The following is a 24818-nucleotide window of genomic DNA, read 5'->3' on the forward strand; positions in this document are numbered from 1 at the left end:
TTGCAGGAAAAAAACCTCCAGCTTCTCCAACATTTGTAAGGCTAGATTGAAACCCTCTCTCCCTATCACAATGAAATACATCTGGCCCAAGTCTTAAAATGTAACAACTTTGAGTTGATAAAACTTCTCATTCTTCCTGCTCCAAAATGGAGGACCAAAATGTTCCACAGATCAGTGGCAGTGTTTTGAAATATTTATTCCAACACAAGTGATTCTCTGGCATTAGACTTTCTCAAAAGAAAAGAGCTAAAAGCAACCTTCCACCAAAGTTATGCCTTTTGTTCTTCACCAGCACACAGGACCCAACCAACCACCAAGCAAGTCTAATTTTGCAAAGGATTTTAACCACCAGAACTTGCTCAGCAGCTGCCATGTGTACACTTTTACTCTTATAAATGTGAGTACACACCCCCTGCTCCCCAACCTGTACAGAAGAAGGGGATATCCAAAAACTGAAAACAAGAGCAGAAACAAATATGCAGAGGCTCTCCCAAAGTCAGTTATCTGACTGGCACTCCATGGTCCCCACAGCCTCTCCCTTCAGTCATGCATCCTCAGATAAGATGGAGCTTGAGAAAGATCCAAACTGCCTAGAAACACATTCAAAAGCAGAAAAAGATATTTCTCATTTCTTAAGAGCTACTCAAATGTAAGCACTCAGCTCTCTAATTGTGGGCTGATCTGGAGGCTTTGTGGGAGGATACCTGCCTTCCAGGCATAGATACTTATTCTCAACACACCAAAAAGGTACAAATCTTCTGCTGGAAAAGAAAAAAAAAACAAACAACCTCTACCTCTGGCAAGAGATTAAGGGGTATAAAGCACACTTCAAGAGAGATATGAAACACCAGAGAGGACCACAGGAGAAGTGAGTTTAACTGTTAGATTTCAAGTCAGTTTAACTGTTAGATTTCCAAATCAGTGGTATTGTTCAACAAATTTCTAGGTTGGCTGCAAAAGGAACAAAACATCGAAGTAAATTAAAATTAAACATCACCCACATATTTCAAAAGAGCTCCACTGACCTGCATTAGTGCTGAGCTGGCTGTCCTGGGAGCAGTTCTCATTGCCATCAGAGGTTGACTGTAGTGAAGCAGCTGGAACAGCTCTACTTCTCTTTTTGTTGGCCTTCCTCTCTGCAACCTGCCACTCTTCATCCTCGTCCTCACTCTCGCTCAAGTCGTCAAACCCAAAGTATTTGATTTTGTAATTGGAACTCCCGGAACTTCTAGAGGCGCCTTCGTCTCCCCCTCCCTCGTCTTGATCGTCAAACCCAAAAAACTCTAACTTGACGTCCTTCTTGGATTTGGTATTGCTGGGTCGGAACCTGGTGGTGGTTTTGGCGGTGGCCATGTCGGCCTTTTTGCGCAGGCGCCCGGCCTCGCCCAGGTCGGTGGGGGCGGCCGAGGTGAACTCGTCCATGCGCTCCAGGGTGTCCTGGATGGTGACGTTGCAGACCGACAGGCACGACGGGTGCAGGACAGTGTAGTCTCTAGTCCGTCCAACCGGCCCTCGGAAACTGGTCCCGCTACTCAAAGAAACCTTTTTTCCCGCGTTCGCGCCGTCGTTGTTGGACTCGTTGTTTGCTTTGGATAAAGACTGACTAGTGCCGTCCATCAGCTTGTCAAAATTTGTTGTCCCCTGCGGTTTTGCTTTGTTGGATCGACAATATGTCCTACAGTTGCTTGGCCTGGGAATAGTTTGCACGAGTTCTTCACTAATGGCTTCCTTTGGATTATCACTATCTTCTTTATCACACTCCTCCTTGCTCTTCACCTCTGAGAGATGTTCATTGTCAAAAGCTAATATATACTCTCCAGTTCTGGTGTCTTCAGTGTCATCCTCCCATTCATACAAGTGAGTTCTTAGTGGCCCCTTGGTCTGAGATGTTTCTGATGGAGAATCTGTTTTTCCCACGTGGGAGTCCCAAGAATCAGGCAAGTCCTTGGCTTCAGTGTTGCATCGAGAAGTGTCTGTGGTCTCAGCATTGGTTTTATTGCTGTCTCCAGCATTGTCATACATGAAATGACTGTTCCCATTATCTTCTTTCAAGTTCTGGATTTTATCTACAAGAAAAAATACATTTATTACTAAAATGAAGTATTAAAAAAAGTCGCCAATATGGGCGACTTCAGAAAGCTACAACAGAACAAAAAATAGTCTGTGATCATTGATAAAAAAATATTAGAGGTCTTTATCAACCTGCTTTATACTTTTTAAACCCTCCAATTTAAAGGTTTTGCTATAATAAGGTCTTCTTGGAATTTCTCCCAAAAAAACCCCAAACTTGAAGTATCACTCTGAAAATATGTGCATCACGTAAAAGACAAGAGGTAAACTCTAAATACAACCACTTATTTACCAAGGCAAATTACACAAAAAAGGAGAAACTCTGTGGTGAAATTTTCACAAAAGACAATTACTGAAGTTTCACACACAAGTGATTTACAGTGAATAACTAGAAATAAGAAACAACTACAAATTCTCTTATTATGTAAGAAAATAACTTATTCTTGTACCCTGAATAAAACAGCCAACAACTTCAACTGTCACTTCATTTTGCTGTTTCCAATGAAAATATAAAAAAAGAAATACAGAAAAATGCAGTTCTCATCACAAATTTTAGTTTTACAATTTCTGAAACTCAGGTTTATGCAATGAATTTCTGCATCTCTGAAGAAGAGCTGCTGCCAAGTTATTCTTGCACTTCTCCAACCCATAGCCACACTCACATCTTACACTGTCCAGAGAACAATAAGAAGTCACTTCCACTATAAGAAGTCAGTTTTTGTAAGGTTTGTCTCCAGCCAACCAGCACTCACACAACAGTAATGCCAGGAGATAATGCAAGTACTAAGTCTTCCACTGTCCTCTAAATCAGTAGGGAAACCATTCCTTTTGTTTTCCCCGAATCCCAACAAAAGCTCAGTGGATTTGGTACCAGAGTTTCATGATGACTGCATCAGGAGGGAAACATCCTCTGCTGTTGACACCACACACACACATGCACAGACACCCAGCAGTAATGAGGGTTATTTCCAGGAAACAATAATTTCTTGGAAATGTCTGAGAGGGTATCACCAAGCACAGGCCCCCAGGTGCGGCGCCGGCCGTTACTGCTGGCACTGAAGCGGCTGCCGGGGCCAAGAGAGGCAAGATAACAAGTCTGACAATGCAGAAGGCCCCGGTGCACAGAGCAGTGGCACAGGATGGGACCAACTGGAGACACAGAAACAACTGGGACAGCGCCAAGTGACAACAAACGTTAGAGAAGAACATGCTTGGAAGATGTGTGCAGGACACTGCAGTGGTAAAAGGGGCTCCACTGGCAGAACAACCCCAAAGGTGCAAATTCTTCAGGCAGCAAAGGCTTCCCAAAGTCATCAGTAAATGGAGGCTAAAGCATCACTTTACCACTAGTCCTGACCACATTAAATTCCATCAGCTTCCATTCACCCATGTGGCACAGGCATTTCACAGCACTGACCAGAAGATCTCACCCTCCTGATGAGGGAAACAACCATCAGCACTGCTCCAGGGACTTGGGCTCACTTGTTTTCAAATTATAATGGCACCATCTAAATGCCATCTTTACACATATGTTTTATAGAAGAATTTTAAAATACTGAAAATCGCTGGCTACCAAAGCCAGTTTGCAGGAAATTGGTTTAATCCTTGCTAGAATTCCTCAGAGAACCAGGACAAGTAATATCTGACAAACTGCATCTAAGTTTCCTGGAGTCCAACTGAGGTCTTTCACAGATGCAATACACACTCAGCTAGAAATAAAAAAATATTTTCACAGAATGTATGAAATGCAAATCTCAAAACTAAATTCCTCAAAGAACAAGGAACTCTAACCCTGCTATCTCCAAGATAGAATCTTGGTTATTATTTTTCAGTATCAGGATGTTATACAAGCAATATTGTTATTCCCATTTCAATCTCATGCTTGCCATAATCAAAGAGGCACAACCAAAATGAATTTTTCTGTAATCAAGGAGGGAGTTTGTACAGTGTGTTCCTTTTCCCATCTGCTTAATATTATTGTGAAGCTGAAGACTACAACACTTAGACACAAAAAACAGTAAATTAAATTTAAAACACTTTCCCAGACTTCGTTGCTAAAATACACTGTTTTGCAGCCTCACCATTACTGTTCCATATCTAAGGGAACCTCTTGTTTCTCCTCATGTGTAAATGTGATTAAAATCACTTTCTCCAGCCAGCCCAGGTGACTAATAAGTAACAAATCCATTCTGGCCCAGTCAAATGGCTTTATTGATGCTGGCTTTACTACACTCCCGAGAAATGTTAAAAGGCAAAGAGCACTAACAGCTCTTTATGTTCACAGCAGGACTTGTGTTCCCTTTGTGTAGCCCGAGCATCAGCAGCTTTCAACACTGAGCTGTAGAAGATTCACTAAGTATCAACCAAGTGTTGCACCTCAATTTTACCTTTCAGTTCCTAATTTAATACAGCACACCGAGGTACTCCTAAATAGCAAAAAAGTGGCAGTTAACCTCCTCTTTGATTCTGGGGAACCAAAATTTTAAAAGTACACAGTACTTACAAAGTCTTAGTAACTGCACCAGGGAGGTTTTTCCATCTCCAATAATAAGGCTGATGGAGAAGGGAACCGCTGAACTCTTTAGTGTACACCAGGTAGAAAGTTTGGCTTTAACACTGGATCATCATAATACATTACTGGAAAACTCAGCAGTGACGTTTAGAGGAATATTTCCTCTAAGGATCCTCTGTCAAGCCACTGTTCTCATCCCATCCGTGGGTCAATAGCTGTCAGCCTGAGCCTTCAATAGCAGAAAGTGCTGCTAATCACTTCCTAATTGCCCAAAGGTGTACAGGAACCGCAATTCCAATAACCCGAGTTTAAAAATTACACTATTTATTGGCAGCAACTACTACAGCAGACTGTAGGGAAAAAAAATACGAGAAAAAGAACTAATTGTGAATTACTAGATATTCTGCAGTCCACAAGAGGTATGGAACTTCCTATTTTTAACTGCAATTAGGCTCTCGTGGAGCTCAAACACCAGAATAACTCTCCCAAGTAATTTAAAATCAGCAACAGTATGTAACTCCCCATCCCAAGTACAAACACTGTACACCTAGGAACCATAACAATGTTCTGTGGTAATCATGATTTGTTTTCTGTTTAAATTGCTAAGAGATGCTTTATTTCATGCTCTAGTTTATGTCACTAAACAAGACAGAGATGCCTTCACCATTGCTGATGAATTAAAAAAAACACAAAGCCAAAGTAAAACTTGCAGTCTTTGCCACGAAACATGAGATGACACACAGATGCATAGTATTAAACCTGTAAAACTATATTTAAATAATATTATTTCAAGTAACTTTGGTAAAGTTACCACTGGAGACAAAATTTCAAGTTCAGACAATGCAAGATAGTAAATTTACGTAAGGCAATAAAGTTTACACTCTTCTATAATATATATAGATATATGCAAACACTCAAACAGCAGGAATGTAAGAGTTGTCAAAAGCCCACTGCTTTTTCAGTAACAAACCTTAAAACGTAACAAATATGCATCTATACTTATATGGATTAGACTAGATGGATATAAAGATAACATTCTGTTCCTGTCTTATTTAAAAAAACATTTACTATAAGCATTCACTTGTTAGATGGAACAAATGTTTTTCTACACATTCAACAATAACAGCAAATGCCTCATGATAGCACAGTGGTATTACCTCCTCCCTTTTCATTTTTAAGGTCAGAGACAAAATGAAGAAGGAAATACTAGAATTAAACAAGCCCCACTTCACTTTTTTTTTAAAGGGAAATTAATTTTTTTTAGAGATAAGAAACCTACATCCTTCAGCTCAACATCTGACAATTCTGACATCAAAATGTCTCACATTTCAGCTTCACTTTTTCTTTAAGTACCTACAACAGTAAAAGTTTGACAGAGGAAACAATGAAATTGAGAGAAAAGATAAAAAACTCTCTCCACCAAATACTGAAGCTGTAAGAACTAACAATTCCTACCCTGATCCTTCAGGTATAGCATATACCAAAATGGAATCCAAAACAAAGTAAAGTAATCCTTTAGGAAACCAAACACTCTTCTGGGCAAGAAAACCAAACCACCACAGTCCATCTATCCTCCAGCCTAGTCCCTGTTCCACTTTTCTTACATTTCCAATTCAGCTTAAAAGATTAAGTCACTGGGCTCCAAGTCTGCAAACATCATTTTCAGCTCCATAAAAACCAAATCATCATTAACAGTTGCACACTAATTGCTCACAGTCAAACATGATACGTTTCAGTTAACTATTCCGTGGCAGAGCTGCAGAACCTTATCTGCTATTTTTATGTTACTCAGAGCAGGATCTTGGTGTCCTACTGTAAATTCCTACCCTGAACAGATCCAGGGCAAAGCTGGCCCACAACCCAAGGATCATCTCCCCCAGGCTCCTCAACACCAGCCTGTGCCTGCAGTGGATCACACACCGTGACATGTGTCGGCTCCATGTGCTGCCGGGCTCTCCTGTGCCTTCCTGGGGATTAGGGAGCCTGCTAAAACCTCCTCTGCCTTCCAAAACCTCCTCTACCTTTCAAAACCTCCCTCCACGCAGGCAGCAGGGAGACAAGGGCACAGATGACACCTGCAACAGCCCAGGGTCTTTGAGAGTTGTCTTTACCATGCTGAGCTTGAATGAAACCAGGTGAACGGCACAACTGTTAGGAGAAAACTGAAGAACGCAAGAAGATAATCAATGTTAGGCTTGGTGTGCTAAAAAACCAGATCTCAATGGCAAAATGCTATCACATAGGCAAAATAAATGCTTACTCCTTCCTATGTAGTCATGGAGGAGTTGCCAGTGTTATATGTTAGCCCTAACTAACCTGAACTTTGGGTGAGTTTCTCTCTTAATTAAAGCCAAACAAAGTATCCTTCAAACTATAAACAAAAGGCATATGGCCTTCTACAGCCTTTGCAGCATGAAACCTTCATTGCTGTGCAAGTAGCTGTACAAGCCTTCACTTTTATACTGAGAAAAAACACGATTAGTATTCACAGAAAACAAATAAACAAACTATGTTTCTTTTACTATTAGGGTAATAATAAAATCAATTTTACTTGATCACGGCAAATATTAAAAGTATAGTCAGAAGCAATGAAATCTTGAGATCAGGCAGGTGGCACGATGCCATCTTTACATTCTTCTTGATTTCTCTTCCAACAGACACCAAGATGTGGTGGCAAGAAAAGGAAACATCAAGAATTGCTTGCAGGGCCTTCAGAGCCCTGCAGCTACAGAGAGCACATCCAATTATCAGGCTACAGCTCGGGGACAGATCGCTGACACAGGATGGAGGGAACAGTTTGTTAAGCTCATTATGAGCTGCTGCTCTGCCTGATGTCCCCGAGCCTTTGGAAACATTTATTATGGCTCCATTTACACCACCACCAATGTTCTCAAGCATCATCAGAGTGATCACTTCACTCTGCAGCTTGCAGTTGACCAGGCTTAAAGAGGTGCTGGTATCACATCCCCTGTTTCCAGGAAGAGATCCCAACTGAGACACAGAGTCATCTCTGGTTTAGTCAGAAAACCAGGAACTGCAGAGAAATCATGCTTTTTTCCAAACTAGAGAACAAATTTCATTATGCTTTGGAAATTAAATGTTTTGATTGGTAAGATGAAAAGGTTGCAGACTAAACTCCATTGATCCATTTTCTGTCTGACTGAAGAACTGTAGAACTCTGAAAAAAAAGTCCATGGAAACAAAATACACGATTTATGAAATGGGCAAAATTTATTTGAATTAAGTATCTATTTAATGCCTATGAGATCTTGAAAAGCAGTGCCTGTTAGCAGGTATGAAGAGAAGACAAGAAGACAGGAAGATGTGACTCCCAAGACCAGTTTTATGGTTGACAATCTCTAAAATAGCTAAAATTATAGAACCACATCCATAGCTATGGTTACAAATTCTTAAGTTTGAATTCTAAATTCAAATTCTAATTGAATTCCCAACAAGTCTGCATGCAGGTGGGACAGACAGTTTTTTACTCTTTGCAGATGTTTTAAGTGGCACCTTCTTTTGCAGAAAAAAACTCACAGAAAACCCTACAGTGATGGGAATTAATTTACTGCCATGACAGCACTATTTTCCTTAAGAATCTTTTGCTTGTCTTGTTTCCTTTTCCAGCACCCTGAATACCAAAATTCTAAGACAATTTACATGAAAATAATTGATTTGTTACTTAAAGTAAGTTCTCAATGACACTGTGTCTCCATTCCAGTTACCTATTCTTCTAAACATGAGACAGAAGATACCCCAGACACCTTTCCTGCTCTCAAATCACCTGGATGCATCTGTCAGTCTGGTAAAACTCACTGTTCAGCATCTCCAACAGACCATTTTTCTCATTCCCAGAGCCTAACAAGATTTCCGTGTTTTCAGACCGTGCTGCTGGCACAACATCCCCCAGTGCCTTGGCTGCAGCCCAGGAAAGGCTGAACCTGCCCAGGGTGTTATTGCTTCTAACCTTGCAGCCCTGCTTCAGTCACACAAGTAATTCCTCAGACACTTTTTCCACTGGGAGGATGTGCTTCTTCCAGGAGGCATTCTGAGAAGTTGTGTCATGTTGGTACACTTGGCAGATAGTGCATAATTTTTTAAATTTTCTAAAAAGTCCTTGTATTTAAATGGAAGTGGAAGCCTTTCACAGGGGTGCAGGCTGGCATGGCCACCTTCCCTTTTGTGCAGAAAACATTCACTGAATTAATCCCTTGCCTTTATCTCAGGCAATGTTTTTAGTGTTATGACAAGATGACTTTTGAAGTGGAGAAAAACACAACGGGCAGAAGAGCTGCTGCACTTTGTAGTGCAAGAGTTGTTGTGCAAAGTCCAATGAGAGACACATTCCTCCCCACTCCAAGCTCAGAAGGGCATCTGCTGCTCAGAGCAGCAAAAAAAGCCAGAAATAAACAACTCCTGAGTGTCATGGGCACCATGAGGGGCTCACACACACCACAAATACCTGTTGTCACCAACTTCTCCAGGGTGAGCTGTGATGGAAAAAAAAATTAAAGCTAACAATTGTCAAAACAAATGTATACGTGACACTAAGTCAGTCTGAATTGAGACAGAACTCATGAATATGCTGAAAATATTTAATATTTATAGAGCAGTTTCTTAAATGAAAATATGAACTAAGCATGAACTATAAGAACATTTTCCATCTAATTAATAAGATCTCAGCAGTTTGAGTCTGAAATGGCTTCCCTACCAACTGGTTTCTGCTTGCTGCATACTTGGGCCCACTTGAAAGGTATGAACCTTAGGAGGGTTTTTTTTTTCTTCCACAAGCACTGACCAACTGTTTCCAATGCAAAGTTACTTCAACTTTTTAACCATGAAAACTAAGAAGCACTCAAAATTATGATCTTTTAAAAACTGTTCATTGTACAAGGCCATGAAGAAAGAATGATTTTATAAGTATGGATTGCAAACTCCAGTGTTGTGTAGAAAAGGGGAATAATAAAGGGAAAAAAAGCTCCACGTTCTCTGTATATGGACGTACAAAGTATAAACTACCCTGTCATTAAGAAAAATATGTTGAAGAAATCAGATTCTTTCCTAAACACCAGGGTATTTTTCTGTATTGCCATTTTAACAAACACGTATAAACACTGAGATTTAAAGAGAATTTCAACCACTTCAGACTTTTGAAAAACACCTCAGGAAAAATCCAACAAGCCACCACTAAAGAAGGAGCAGCTGAAAAGACAAAAAAAAAAAAAAAAAAAAAAAAAGAGAGAGAGAGAGAGAGAGAGAGAACAACCATCACACCAGTTGGAACATGGGCTAGTGATACAGCAAGAAAACTCTGTGTGTAAAGGGAAAGGGGATATCTCCAAAAGGGGAAAACTTACCAAAAAGCAACTAAAGAAGAGAGGAGCTGTGGATAAACCCCAGCCATCTACTTGATGTGGATAAACCCATCATAACTACCACCATCCAAACAAACCTCCTAACACTGAAATTCTATGGGCACACGTATTTTCTGGCAGACCTTTCCCCTTCTCTGCTATCAGTTCCTTAATGTTTTGACCCAGCCAGAGCACAGCTGCAGTTCTTTTTAATCATGGCTGCTGCCAGCTGTCTCCTAAAACTGCCAAATGCTCAGGCCTCATTCAGGTTCCCCCAATCCTGCTCCAGTTTTGGACAGAAAATGACTAAACTGAAATTCTTCCTCACAAAGTAAATAAGTTCCTCTCAAAAACTCTGCAGAGGAAGAAAAGATATTACTCTGGCCCAACTATTATCTTCAATGTCCATGTCAGTGTTAAACACAAACCAGAAGTTTAAAACCAATTTGAAAGGAATACCCTGACGATCTGGTGGTCAAACACAATTATGTAACGAACCTGCATTTGGGAATTTAAACTGAACTCTAAAGATAGGGCTCCCCACCCACACAAGCAGGATGCAGAGGCTTTGCACACACAGTCACTAAGGTACTATCAGGATAGTGTGTCAGGAACAGACTCAGTGACTTCAACCCTCTCCTTCCTCAAGGGCATCCATTTTCTGCAGTTTACTCTGTGCTTTTCCAGCAGCCAACCACAACTACATTCTGCATCCTGGGCCAAGAAGTGGCTGAGTGTGCTCAGCGATATCCCTTTGCTCCTGCTCTGCATGAGCACAACTTCTTAAGAACTACACTTGCCATTTTGATTTGCTACTTAGAAGTGCCCCAGCCCCGAGTGAAAAATGAGGGCATTAAGAACTACCTAGAAAAACAAAAGAATCAAACAGCAGTCAACAGACAAATGCTCTCTTATAGCACCAAGAGCAAAACTACTGCCAGAACAAGACCTGTTTGAATAGCAGCACATAGTAACAAATGACAAGATGAGGAATAGCTGTTTTCATTATTGCTCTAAATGTTAAGGAGAAAAAAAAAATAATTTGTTCTTTTAATCTTAAAGAGCCCCCTCAAAGGTCACTGCCAACACAACAAGCACAAAATCTGTACTTAACATTACAACACAGCAGAAAGGGACACAATTCCTGTGCCCTTCTGTAGTCTGGAGAGATATTTTAAGTCATTCTGTTTCTCCACAGCAAGCAAAACACATTTTCAAGAAATAAATTCACAAGCTCTAAAACAAACCAGACTTAATCCATGCCCAATTAAAATACTTCTCCATTAATGCATGATTAAATACCTATTTTTTTTCACTCAGAATTAACGCAGAAAAGGAATATGAAGTATGCAGAGATGAGAAACATCTCTGTACCCAAAAGCCTTCTCTTACTTCCTAGCTACCAAGTTCCCCCTACCTTCACAAAGATGACCTAACAGTGACTATTAATACTGAAGAGCCTTTCATTGTTTCAAATTTACCTAAACCCCCATCTGCAAATTACCTGCTACATCCAGGATTAGTCATAGACGCTCTTCAGACAGTGTTAAGTCTTGATCAAGCAACATTAGGGTAAGATTATGAGCAGCTTTCCACATTAAGAGCTTCTCAAAGCCTTTAAAATGAGATTGTTACAAGCACTAGCTGAAGGCTATTAAAAAAAAAAAAAAGACCAGAAAGTTCTACCATTTTAAATAAAAGATACAGAATCTCAACTGTGTTACATGGCTGCCCAACTGCTAAAACAAACTCCCAACTCAACTGCTTTTTAATACCAAACATTAGCTAAAATTAACTGACATTGCACCACCTCCATTTTAATGCCCAAAGAAATGGCCACTGAGGCAGGATAATACAAGTGGAGCAGAATTAACTGCACCTCTCAGTGCATATCCATGGTAAGTCACATTTTTCAACTCAGCCTTACTCCTAGCATTCTCTTCACCCAGGCTAAGAATTAAGATACAAAGATGGCTCATCCTCTCTGGGTGTCCTGAGATCTCTATTCATGCACTGTCTAGGCAGTATGAGGACAAGGACAAGCAAACTGCACTTTAAAACAAATTAACAAGCACTTTATTCAACATCAGTATACCAGCACAGGCTGGTTTCCCATACCCAGAGATACACTGCTGTATGTGGGTTAAGGCTGAGCTCACATTGCACTCTGTCTTCCTTACACCGGGAATATTCATTGCTGTCTTCCTTACCCTGGGAATATTCATGTTCCTCTACCTGCTCGCTTCCCCTCCCACCCCCAGCCCTTTCTTCCCTAATCAGGAATAGCCCAGCTTGCTGTCCCAAGGATCTATAAGGCCTTTGGACGGCTCTGGTTGAACCTGGTGGAGTTCAAGAGTCACCAGGAAGGGGAAAATCATTATGGGGAGGGTGAGGACACGTGAGCAGTTGAGGTACACACACACTTACACTCTACCCCAAATCAATCAAATTAACTCTCTGGAGTTTTGAAAGAGCCTCCCCATTAAACTTTACTCAACAGTCACTACAACAAAGAAGCCTTTGAAGTACCTGCATTTACCCTGGCTGACTATACACCACTATCTCTAATTGCTCAGTGTGCTGAGCAACGTCCTCTGAGACAACGAGACAACTTTTATTTGTTTTGGATCAGTTTACACACAAGCATAACAGCAGCTTAAACCATCCAAGTTTTATTTACACTAACGAAAAGAAACGCTATCACCAAGGCTGCAGTCTTTAAATAAGGGTAAGGAAACCAAAGATCTTCCTGGGATGCTCTGCAAAGATTCATCCTTGACTGAATTTCATTTCTGAAGAAAGATACGGAAAGGGTTTTTATCTTCATCTGACTGGGTATCAACAGAATGTAATAGACTGAAAGAACAGAACCATCAGACCAAGATACACCTTGTCCTTCACTACCTGTGGCTGAACTGCAATCAGTAACAAACACTTCAGAGAACAGAATTCCTTCACTAAACTGCTGTTCAAGTAACCTCCCCCTCTGCACTCAGACCACCACCACACCCAAAGGCTGGACAGACTTATCCACCAAGATTCATCAGCTCCCTTCTCTGCAGAGCTGTGTATCTGTGATATGCACAGTACTGGCTAGCAAGGAGCTCTAGATTTTAAATAAGCATCAAATTAGCGAGTTTTTCTGGGCTAAATATTTTATTATTTTCCACAGGACTGGAATCAGGAAGCACCAGTGAAACTGCTCAAGTCTGTTCCTCTTGGCCTTTCACAAAGTATGAATTTTCAGAGCTCTCTCACTTTCTTTTCCAACCTGAAAAATACTGTTCTGACAAAAGTTGTCTACAAGGAACCATTTCACTGTAAAACCTGTTCTACTACAATCCCTCATTAACAACCAAGGAAACTCATTACTATTTCTTTCTCTTAGAAATATTGGAGAATACACTTACTCCATTTCTTATGAAAACTATATTCAACCTTTAAAATCCCATAAATTTTATTTCCAGTCTGAAGATGAATCATAGTTATAGACAGCTGCTGAAAATCCTATGAAAGCAAGAAATATTTTAGCAGCTAAAATAAAGAGCAAGATCAAAAGACAACTACACATCCTACCAATGTGTCTGTCAAACTACAGCTCAGATCAGCATTTCCTGGGTTTTCTTGAATTAGATCCCTAACATATATATTAAAATTAACTGAACTGTGACTAACTCCTAGTATTCGGTATCTTCTTGTTTACTGCATTAAGTGCACTTAAATTTCCAATCCCTGGGTTAACTATATTTGAGAAGTGAAAGTTATGTAAGTTCTTCTCATTAAAATTGATTTTGATAACCCAGAGCAAGTCAGTAGGTGTCATCTTCATCTAGGTTCATCTAAAGTGATCTTCCACCCAATTATAGAAGCTGTGCTTTAATCAGCCCATTATACAAAAGCCTCTCATGAGATGTAACAACATCTGATCTTTTCCAAGAATGACTTGAAGAAAATCACAGTGATGTTCAGCTCAATGAGAACTCCCCTTGAAAAGTATTAAGCTACCTTACAAACACTCCAGAGCCCAAAAACACCTCCACAAGGAAGTCTGACAATGCAATTTCACAGGTCTGAAGTTTTTTAGATACACGTTGACATGGTTGTGTTGTGCTAATTACAAACAGAAAATGTTTTTGCAGCTCAAGTTCAGAAAACTACTTTTTCCACCCAGATAATGAAACAAAGCGTGGTCCAAGCTGTATCTGCACCTTCATGCCTGTAAACACATAATCACACTAAATTCTACCATTAATTCATCACTGTTCAAAATGCATGCTTAAAAACCACAAATGCACTGAGCAATTGTAGAAAAGGAATGTTATTATTCCATTATTTTGTGGAATAACTGGACTGAGTGGACTGCACTGAAGTTACAGCCCCGTACCTCGATGTGCAGGCACAGATTACAGAGCCACAGGCCTCAGAGCAGGGGGGAAAATGCAGAATGTTTTAGTCAGAATATCCTCTACAATTGTCTATAATTAAGAATTGCCCCACAGTTTTATCAGAACCCTTAATCATAACACAAAGTCTAAAGGGAGATTAGCAAAAATCAGAGGGAAACAGAAGCATAGGGACAGTTGAGCAAACACACCTGCAGCTGCAAGTTTAGCACTGCTGCCCTTGCATTCTCCATCTTCCACACTTCTGCTTGTGCTCTTCTCTTTCAAGAGAGGAACAGTATTGTCAAAAGGTATGCACTTGCTGGAGACAACGTTTTCTCCACTGTCTGGCTGATTAATTCTGCTGTTTGCTTCAAGTAGAGGAGTGAAGTCCTCAGACTGAGCAGCTTCACCAGGTTCCAGCTGAGAGGAGCTTTTAGCCTGTGAGACATTCTTTGAAGACACAGGAAGAGATTCTTCATCGCTGTCAAATCCAAATGGATCCTCTGTTACCTCATCTTCAACTTTGGGTTTCTTAGGAACATCAGAAACATCTGGTTTGACACTGGGCCTCTTCTGCCCTAATTTGGCCATGAAGGTGGTTTCTCCCCATTTTGTACTGAGGGTGGTCCGTTTGTTGGAAAACACTTCATCAAACTTGGAACTGCCATTTCCCCCTTTCCGGCTGTAGGTCTTTCCAAATCGGGAGGTCATTTTGGCTCCTGTTTCATATTCTCTGGTGTGAAAGAGAGAAAGAAGAAACATCAATTCAACAACCTCCCAGTACAAATGATTGTTACCTCCACCATTTATTGAGCTGATGAACACCAGGCATATACATTGCACACAACAGATCCATCATCTGCTTCTTCCTAGGCTCACTCATTCATGTGTGATTGTCATTATGGCACAAAGTTCTGCACTAAGCATCCACTAAAATATATATATAAATAATAATATAAATAAAATAAAATATAAAATCTAAATTCAGTTGCTTACACATTTACAAACCAATGGCACAACGAGTCCTCAAGAAAAATCTTCTAAGAATGGTACTGCTTTGCGCTAATTTTATATTTTCGAGTACAGAAGGCACTATCATAAACATCATGAAACAATTCAGCAGCGTTTTCACCACATCTGAACACGCAGCTCCCTCCTGGAGCCCAATAGCAAAGCACAAAAATGGCCTAAAAAGACCTTTTGCCAGAGGTCTTCAACTTCTTTACTTCAACTACTAGGCAAAAGACAATATAAACCCCAAATTCTCATAACTGTTTTGTGAACCACTATTTCTCTCTTTTTGGCCCAAACATGGATAGGAAATTGCAATTCTTTATAGTCAGCCTGAATCTAATCAAGTCCATCCTTCTCTCTGAAATTCCTCTCCATACTGGGAAAAAGTCTGTTTAAAAAGACAAGCTACAGAATCAACACAAGCTAGCTTTTGAAGTGTTAACTAAGTTCATATAAAGTATATGAAAAATGGCAGTTAAAATATTTTTATTGAACTTCTCACGATCTATTTGTTCCAAACAACTGCTTTATTATTATTCCCCAAATATGTGCTATAACGTCATTCCTGTTTTAATTTTCATCTCAACACTCAGAGTTTCTCAACCTGAAGTATTAGTCTTGCTTCTGCCAAAACTGCCAAATTCTGCTTTCCAGAAATGTCCCTCTATCACTTTATTCTATTTTCTATTTCCTATCTACATGTACTTTAAAAAGCAAACAGCAAATTAAATTTAAATTACCCGTTTTATTTAGGTGATGCTTGTAAATATTTGTAACCGTAACTAAAATATTTTAGACCAGAAAGGCCAGGGTTTTGAGCTCTAGAAACTAAAGCAAATTATTTATTAATATCTCAGTTTCTAACAACTTATAGGAAAGAAAAAATTACTTCACTCACCACTAGCACATTTGCCTCTCCTAAACCCTCAAGATTGAAATAAGTATTTATTATATTAAGCATAATAAGAAGTGCTCAAATAAGTATTTTTGACACTGCATTTCCAGCCTGTGCAAAGATAATGACAGATTTTAATTACAGCTCCAAAGAGAAAATTCCTGTAGTCAAGAGGAGTTCATTTCCAGAAAGCAGAATCACATTTTCCTATTTATAAATTTTAAAATAAAGTTCATCTCATAAGAAGTTTTAAAACAAAATATAAAACCCAAATGAATACTCACTACAATGTGTGAAGGTTAAAAGATGAGCATCAGGAAAATATAAATATGCTATAAACTCCTATCTTAGATTGAGATTAAATTTAAGGACATAAAGAGGTGCCTCCTTACACGAGAGCATCAGGATTTTTACTCTTTACTTACAATTTGCTCTTGGTTTTTCACTCAGAGTTTCAATCTCGGCCGATTTCACTGTGTTTCCACCCCCTGCCTCCCTCTCCCGCATGGTGCCGCACCATTCGGAGGAAATACAGGGAAAACCCCAAACACATTTCTCCCGCATTTCCCTGCCCCAACTCTGAGCACCAGCCGGAGACAAAAACCCCGGTAATTCCCCAGGATCTCCATCAGCCACCCCTGCTCATCGCTCCTCTCTACACCGCTCCTCTTACATAACCAAAGGCAAGAAAAAATAGGTTAAATGCAGGGAGGCAGAAGGAGCTGATGAAATCCCACGGTGACAGTTTCTTTTTTTCCTCCCTCCCCCCGCGGCTGGGGGGGGTTTGAGCGGAACCGGCTCACCCCAGCGCTCCCTGATGTCATTTCCCTTCCCGCCCGTGGCCTCCTCCGCCCCGCCGCCCCGCCGCCCCGCATTACACATTACCCATTACACGTTACACAAGTGCCCGGGGCGGCCCCGGCCCGGCCGCGCTTCACCCCGGGCCAACTCCCGCCCCGCCGCTCGGCCCGGCCCGGCCCGGCGGCCCCGCTCGCCCCTCAGGCGGTGCTGCTCCCCGCGGGGTGCGGGCCCCGCTCTATGGCTCGTGTGGCCCCGCCGCCCCCCGGCCCGGACCCACCTCGGCGGCAGCGGGGGCGGCGGTGCCGGGCGCGGGCCCGGCCGATGTGGCTCCGGCCGCGGCTTGGGGCCGCCGAAGCGCCGCCTGCGAAAGGCGCTGGGCCCTGCGGGACGCCTCCGCCCCTCCGGCGGCGGGAGCCTCTCGGGGTGTCGCGGGCGTCAGGGCCCCCGGCGCCGCCTCCTCCGGCGGCGCTTCCTCCGCGCCGGGATTATCGCCGCGCTCGGGACGGGCCCCGGGACCATCTCTCCGCCATTTGCCCCCGCTCCTTCCTGCCGTCACCGTGCGCGCCCCGCCCCGCGCCGCCGCCGCCAATCGCCGCGCGCCTCGCTCGGCCGCCCGCGCCGCCTCCGCGCCTGCGCCCGGCCCCGCGGTGCCCGCCGGGAGTTGTAGTTCGCGGCGCGGCGCGGGCCTCGCCGGGCCTGGGCACGGCCCCCGGAGCTGGAGGGCGGGTCCCCGCGGCGGGGCGGCCTGAGCCGGGATAGAACGGGGTATCCCGCCTGGTGACAGCCGCCGCCGCCGCCGGGGAGGCTCTAAAGGCGGGCCCAGGTGGGTGTCCTCTCCCGGCGCACGTCGAGGGGCTCGGAGGGCCCGGCCGGCCCGGGGCTGTGCGCGGTCAGAACCCGGCCCCGGAGCCGGGCAAGGCGGCCCTGAGCGCACTCCAGTGAAAGTTTCAGTGCCTGGTGCGGGGCGCAGGAGCCCCGGGCGCTCCCGCTGTACTCACGGTGGGTGCCCGGTGCCATCCGCTCCCGAGAGGAAACACGGGCCGGGAACCAACACCGTGCCCGCTGTGAGATTGTGCCTTTCACAAGCTCCCACTGCCACAGGCTGCTACAGCCACCCACTCGCCGGAGATTTATGCACACCTTTGAGGCTTTCATTAATGATATGTGCTGTGCAGAGGGGAAAAAACGCTCCACGAGGATTTTGTCGTGCGGCAAAATGTGTATGGGGCATCAAACAGTCACCAAATCCAACATTTTATAGTTTGTAGGCAATAGTCCATAAAATCCTTGTGGGATAGAAAACTAGAGATGAATGACCAGAAAAACATTTAAAAACCAACATCACACAAATGGAATTTGGTCACTTTTCAGAGGAGTGAGTAACTCAGAAAAGTCAAATGAAATTCTACAATCCTGGAGTCCAGAATGGTTTCACAACAGTCTCACACTCAAACCATTGTCTGAGGCTTTACAATACAAGTCCCAAATGCAGAACTAATTAAAAGGCTGATTTCACTGTGCAGGAGAGATCAGAGTTGTCTCAATACCTCTGGTTTTTTTCTTAATTTTACATTTATCCAATGCCAAATCACTGCCTCACAGTAAGAAGATGCCAGACCATGGTTCTGTTTAGTGATCCTTTGAGTCAATCTGGTATTTGCCTCATCCCTACTGATGTGTTGGAGCTTTCAGGCATCACTTTTGAAGCACAAACATGCTGTGAAGGTGCTCTCTAAAGCCACTATACAACTGCTGCTGGAGAAAGCGGAGATAAAACCAGTGGGGCCTTGCAAGGAGAAGTACAAGCTCCATTTGGAATGTGGTTAAGGCTTGTGTTGTGTTTCAGACAAGGCTTACAAGCTCATCTCTATCTCACCACCCAACTCAGTAACTGAAGAGCTGCTGAAAAACAGACTACAAACTTTAAAATTTGTAATTTAGTACAAAAAGTGAGGAGATTGTTCTCCTGAGAGTGTTCTTGATCAGAGCTACTGAACAGCTCATTTAAACTCTCAGAGTAAAATGGATGGCTAAACCTGTTTGAGTTTGCATAGTCTTGTTTGGTGACTGATCTGTTAGACAAAGAGGAGAACACAACTGTGAGAGCTCCAAACACTGAGGCTTGAGAAGTTCTTTCCAACATCACAGTCTGTCCTGAGAACCAGAAAAAGTGAAGAAAATGGCCAGAGTAAGGAAGTAACACCAAGAAGCTATTAGGAAATAGTTTCTATTTTAATCTGAAGTTCGTGGAGTGGAAATTAAATGAGATCTGTTTCCACTGTAAAGCCTGGGCTACCTAAGTCACTTATACAGTAATGCAGAGAATTTTGCAGTCTAATGATGGTAATTGGATGTCATTTGAAAGCTCTTACACACCTTACACCCCTGGGCTAGCTTCATATTTCCAGCCGTATTTCCAGTCTTTGTAGAAACCCCACACAGAGTAAGCCAAGCCACTGCAGATTCATGGTCAGGAGGGAATTTCCCATGACTAACAGAGGATAAATTAAACTCATTTATGTGCTGCCTGGCCTATCCTGGGTACCAGCACAAGTCTGTAAGTGAAGCCTTTTACTAGGATGAAGCACAAACCTCGTTGTGTTCAAGAACAGCAGAGATGTGCCAGTTTTACTGCCCCAACATACTTTAGATACTTGGAAAATTTGACACCCTGTATCTTAATAAACTTGGCAGTTAACACATTAAGCTTTGCTATTTCCATTTGCATTTGGCTCACCTCAAATATGCAAGTACCATGGCAGAGCAAATAAACCCCAATCCCATCTGTGTTTGGCAGTAGGTATGTTTTATTCTCAGAGGGTGGAATTTAACAGGCATTTCATGCTTTTTTGTGAAATTATATTACTGGTAGTTGCCATCTCCCTTCACACAAAAATATTCCCCAAAACAAAACACCAACCACACAAATCCTCTCAAAAAAAAAAAAAAAAAAAAAAAAAGCAGCCCATGAAACACTCCACTCTGGCATTTGTGTTCATGAGAACAGCAGTGTGAGATAAGCAGCCATCTTCAAATTGGAGTTTTTCTACCTTAAAAATTTTTGTGGAAAGTCAAAGTGAATCCTACAGCTTCCCATTACTGCTCTCCCCCCACCCCCCAAAGAGAAACCATCATCTTTGCTGTTTATAATAAAGTCAGAAAGCCCTGAAAAACACAGCTCACATACATCAAAGATGGATCTAAAATAGGTAAAAGCATAGTAGCAGGAGGAACACATAAGAGGGACAGAACAGTTATTTGGATACATCCTATCTTAATACACCCTGGACTCCTCTCAGTTCTCTCTTTGAGGTTCTGTGCCAGGACCTGTGCAGGCCAAACAATACAGAATTTTCCTGCAGCCTAGTACAGACCCTTTCAAAAACATTAAAACATTTTAAACTGTTTCAGTTTCTTCCAAAACAAAAGGGAGGCAATGCAGTAGGAAAACAGGTGGTTCCCCATGCAGTAGATACTCTTGGGGCAGAGGGAGACAGTCACATCCTTCCAGGAGCTGTCAGGAAGGTTTCTCAGTGCTGCCTCATGGACAAAAACATAGTATTTCACAGTAACAGAAGCATAACTGAGGCTACAGGTTTTAAAGGGACCATAGCAGTAGATATCCTTTATATCAAGTACATGAATTAGCACCGTAATTCACCCTTGCTCCAGTCCTTTTCCCACAGAAAAGGAATAAGCTGATAACCCATTGCCCTGTTTCCCTGTGAAGCACTGTCCAAGAAGCAAATACAGATCACAGGAAAGCTCTCCCCATTGCTCCTCGTGCCTAAACTGCTCTGTTCACAACTGTGAAAGCCTCTCAGTCCACTCCTCCTTCTCTGCCTCTTCCCTGTTCTTCTGCACCTCAGCCTAGTCACTATTTGCCTTCCAAGTCCTCAGCTTCCTGTAGTACTTCCTTCCTTCCTTGCCTGTTTCTCAGGTGCGCAGGGATGGGGGTGAAGAGGATGTCCTGCTGCACTCACAGCTGCTGCAGTGCTTTCCCAGTCAGCACCACCTACAATGCTAAACACACACATTTGGTGCTTTTTCTTTGCCAAAAGTCACCGTGCTCCTGTTGCTGCCCTTCCAATGTCACGGGCACACAGGGGTGAGAGCACAGGGCCCTTTGTCATTTCCACTCACTGGGGTGAGAATTTCTCCCTTGATATTTGCACAGCAAAGGCCAGGGGAGCGGGAAGAGACACGCCAAGTAACTAATTACATATTTTAGCCACTTTCTCCTAAAATAATGACTTAGACTTTAGTATTGATGTTAACATGCTGGAGGAAGGGCAGCAGCACCAGCCCCAGCAGCAGCACAGGGCAGGAACAGCAGGGTTGTACTGAGAGCTGCAGTGGCTGCACAGGGTTCACCCAGGCTGGATGCCAGGTGTCCACCAAAGCCACTCTGTCACTGCCCTCCTCAACTAGACAGGGGAGAGAAGATATAACAGAAGGCTCATGGGTTAAGAAAAAGTCAGGGAAAGATCACTCACCAATTACTGTCACAAGCAAAACAGGATTGATCTGGGAAGAGCAGTTAAATTTATTACCAATCAAGTCAGAGTAGGATAATGAGAAATAAAACCAAAATCTTAAAACACCTTCCCTGCATCCTCCCTCTTCGCAGGCTTAACTTTGCTGTCAGTTTTCTCTGTCTCCTTCCCCTCTCACGTATTCCTCTCTCCAGCTGCAGTTTGGAAGTTTTCTTCCCTTCTTATACCTGACCACCATCACTGTTGGGCTTGGCCTTTGCCGGGGTGGGTCCATCTGGGCTGTATCAGACACAAGGAAAGCTTCTGGCAGCCTCTCACAGAAGCCACTCCTGCTACCAAAACCTTGCCATGCAAAGCATACAGTACAGGGGCAGGGAAAGAGGGGAGAGATCTGCAACCAGTGTACAGCAAAGTATAATTTCTGTCAAGAATATGGCTTTTCTTAGTGAGGTATTTCCAATGGATAATGTACTGCTCATTTCTGACACTGAACCCTGAGAAGAAGGACTAAAAGGCACTCAAACAAGGGATCTTTATATGGCTTTGGATCATAATTTTCAGTAGCTGCCTTTTCATATGTGGAGGTCAAGCCAAGGCATTAAGTTTAGTAACCAAAAGGTGAAAACAAACACTGCTGGACAGACCAAAGGAATGCTTGTATGAGTGCAGCAAAGGGCCAGTTCTCCACGATTTAAAAAATAAAAGTTCCCTGGATCACAGCATTACTAAATCAGGCCCAGACAGCAGAAAAAGCTGTGCTACTCCACCTTCTCCCTGGCCTGCACACCCATCTGTTGCAATCATGCAAGAGGCAGCACTGGCCCTGCAATGTCAGAGCCTCTGGAAAGACTCGTTTTACTCGATGAACCATCAGCAGTCGTTCACCTACGGCGAAATTCTCACTGGTTTTCTGTGCAGCTTTTTTTCCCTAGGTGCTCAGCCTGTAAGTCTACTGGAAAAACCTGTGGTGAAACACTAGTGGGAAAGCAGAAAGCAGCTTTCACCTTGTTATAACCATCAAGGTCAGGGCTTTATTCTGCTATGCAGTATGTTCCCATCAAGCTCTGCTGAGAAAGTAACCACCTGTGCTGTTTCCCACTGAGGATTTTATGATGTGCCAACATGTTTCAGGAGAAAAAAAACCAAAAACAACAACAACAAAAAAAACCCCAAAAAACCAACAAAACCCAAAACAAAGGCATTTGTAGTGAGGATGTAGTTTCACTGTAAAATGCACAAGGAAAGTCTAGGTTCCTCCATCCTTTGAACAAAGCAAGTTCCCATTGCTGTATAAGGAATAAAAGGCTGCTGTCTCTCTCAAATACCTGAGATCTCTCACAGCCTTGTAGGATGACCAGACTGAATATCAACCTTTCCTTCTTCCTGATTTTTTTTGATTCCTTTTAAGATCTCTCTGCTTCACATTATTGTTGAAGTTCTGTCTGTCTTTATAGCAACAGCCTTTAAGGAAAGCTACCAAAGTGTGTCAACATAGTGCTTGTTGAGGAAAGAAAAACATGGGAACCCATCAAGAAAGTGGTTCTTATAACATGCTCATTGGTGCAACTGTCATTTTTCTATTCTATTCTTCCTCCAGCAATAGAGGAGCAGCCATTTCTATTGCTTATTTTGTTACTTTGCTTCCTTCATCCAGTCTTTTAAAAAGGGCAGGTATGTGACCAACACTTTATCTTCCTTTGTCCTCTTAGTTTTGATTATTGAGTTTGCATCTGGCTGTCATATGGAGATGCTGTAACATTACCTTGAGTTTTAATTTATAAGAGTTTTGTTTTCACCTTTGTATTTCCCAGGCACTTGCTTCTACTTTTTAAAAAGAGGCCAGTAATTAAGCACTTCTAGAGTAGTTGCAAACTATTAAAGCCCAGCAGTATCAGGTCAACAAATCTGTTGGTACACTGGAACCAGGATGTGTGAGCAATCCTGCAAAGGACAGCAACACCAACTACAGTTGGAGAAGAAAATCCACAGGGAATTAATACTTGTGTAACTAATGAGGTCTGGATGGACGTGTCCCTGAACATCATGACAGAATTAATGTACTAGCTAGCAAATTAGGCTCATAAAATGAAAATTGAAAAAAAAAAAAAACAAAAAACAAACCTAAATGAAGATTTCCTCACGGGAATGTAGGAGGCAACAAAATATCAGTTAGTGACTTCATTAGTTTCCTGCCAGAATACAGCCTTGAACAAATTAGTTTCACCTTTACTCAGCCTACAGTGCAGCAGCACAAAGAAAGCTGTTATGTGTTGCACAAGAGCCCAGTAGGTCCAGGGCTTTACACTGTGCCAGTTTTGCAGCCCTGGGCACACTGAAGGTTCCCTGCCCATGATACAACCGTGTCCCATGGAATGAGCAAAGATCACACACAGCGTGAAACAGAGGGGCTGTTAATGAGGGGTGGCAGAGTTCACTCAGGAAAGTAGCTCATGATAACAAAAGGCTGAAAACATCTGTGCATTGCCTGGTTCTTTAGACCAGTCACGGAAGTGACTCATTACTGGATCAGCCACATGTGAGGGCAGCAGAGCAGGCAGTGCATTGACTGTCCAAACTCACGTTATTATTCTAATAATACACTGGCCTGCAGGCAGCCTCCTTATGCTAGACTTCTCTGCTGGATCTGTGACCTTGAAATCCTGAGATAAATGTTGATTGTGCAGCACAGTCTTGTTTTTTTTTTTTTTTTTTTTTTTTTTTTTGGTAAACATTTGAAAGAAATTGGAGGAGTTATTGATGCAAGAGTTTAGGCTCAAACTAAGATGGTTTGACTAAATCAAAATGTCCCCCCCAGTGGTTTTTATAAAGAATAAGCCTTGTACCATGGCTTGGGGAAAACAAAATTCCCCTTTTATCTTTTCTTGATGATACCGAGTGGCCTGAACAGCATGCCAGTGTCTGCTTGGTGCTTTTTTTGTGCCTTTCAGATGGTAGGTACTTAAGCATACTTGAAAGCTCATCTCAATCAAAACACCTCTGCTGATGGGCTGTCAAGCAAACACACAGCAGACAGGAACTACAGCTTATTCAAAAGGAAAAAATCATTCCATGCTCTACTTCAGCTCAATTCCAAGCAGTCTTCATCAGCACAGTGTGGTGTCTCCTAATGTAAAGTGTAAGAAATTTTGCTCCTTAAATGCTTTCTCAGTCTTGCAGAGAGCTGATGGTCCTTCCTGTCCCAATCAGTTCCCAGACTCTCATTTTCAACACTCCCAAAAAAGGGAGGAAAAAAAGTATTTAGGTCTTTTGGCTTAATTTTCCATTTTCTCC

General features: G+C 42.4%; 1 protein-coding gene across 6 annotated transcripts in view; it reads right to left on the minus strand.

Annotated features, from left to right (window-relative positions):
* WAPL (WAPL cohesin release factor) overlaps positions 1-24818 on the minus strand; it is a 123992-nt gene that overhangs the window by 44336 nt on the left and 54838 nt on the right. For 4 of the 6 annotated variants that reach the window (XM_083866294.1, XM_083866297.1, XM_083866298.1 and 1 more), the window contains 2 exons: positions 14531-15054; positions 1026-2066 (listed from right to left, as the gene is read on the minus strand). In XM_083866294.1, the coding sequence (XP_083722420.1) occupies positions 1026-2066; positions 14531-15032 (1543 nt within the window). In that variant the 5' untranslated portion in view covers positions 15033-15054. Of the gene's footprint in view, positions 1-1025; positions 2067-14530; positions 15055-16655; positions 16988-17308; positions 17577-24818 lie in introns of those variants that run through there. The other 2 variants (XM_083866296.1, XM_083866295.1) reach the window with 2 other exon arrangements.

The sequence above is a fragment of the Zosterops lateralis genome, assembly GCF_965231275.1.
Source record: "Zosterops lateralis genome assembly, chromosome: 8".
NCBI classification, from domain to species: Eukaryota; Metazoa; Chordata; class Aves; order Passeriformes; family Zosteropidae; genus Zosterops; species Zosterops lateralis.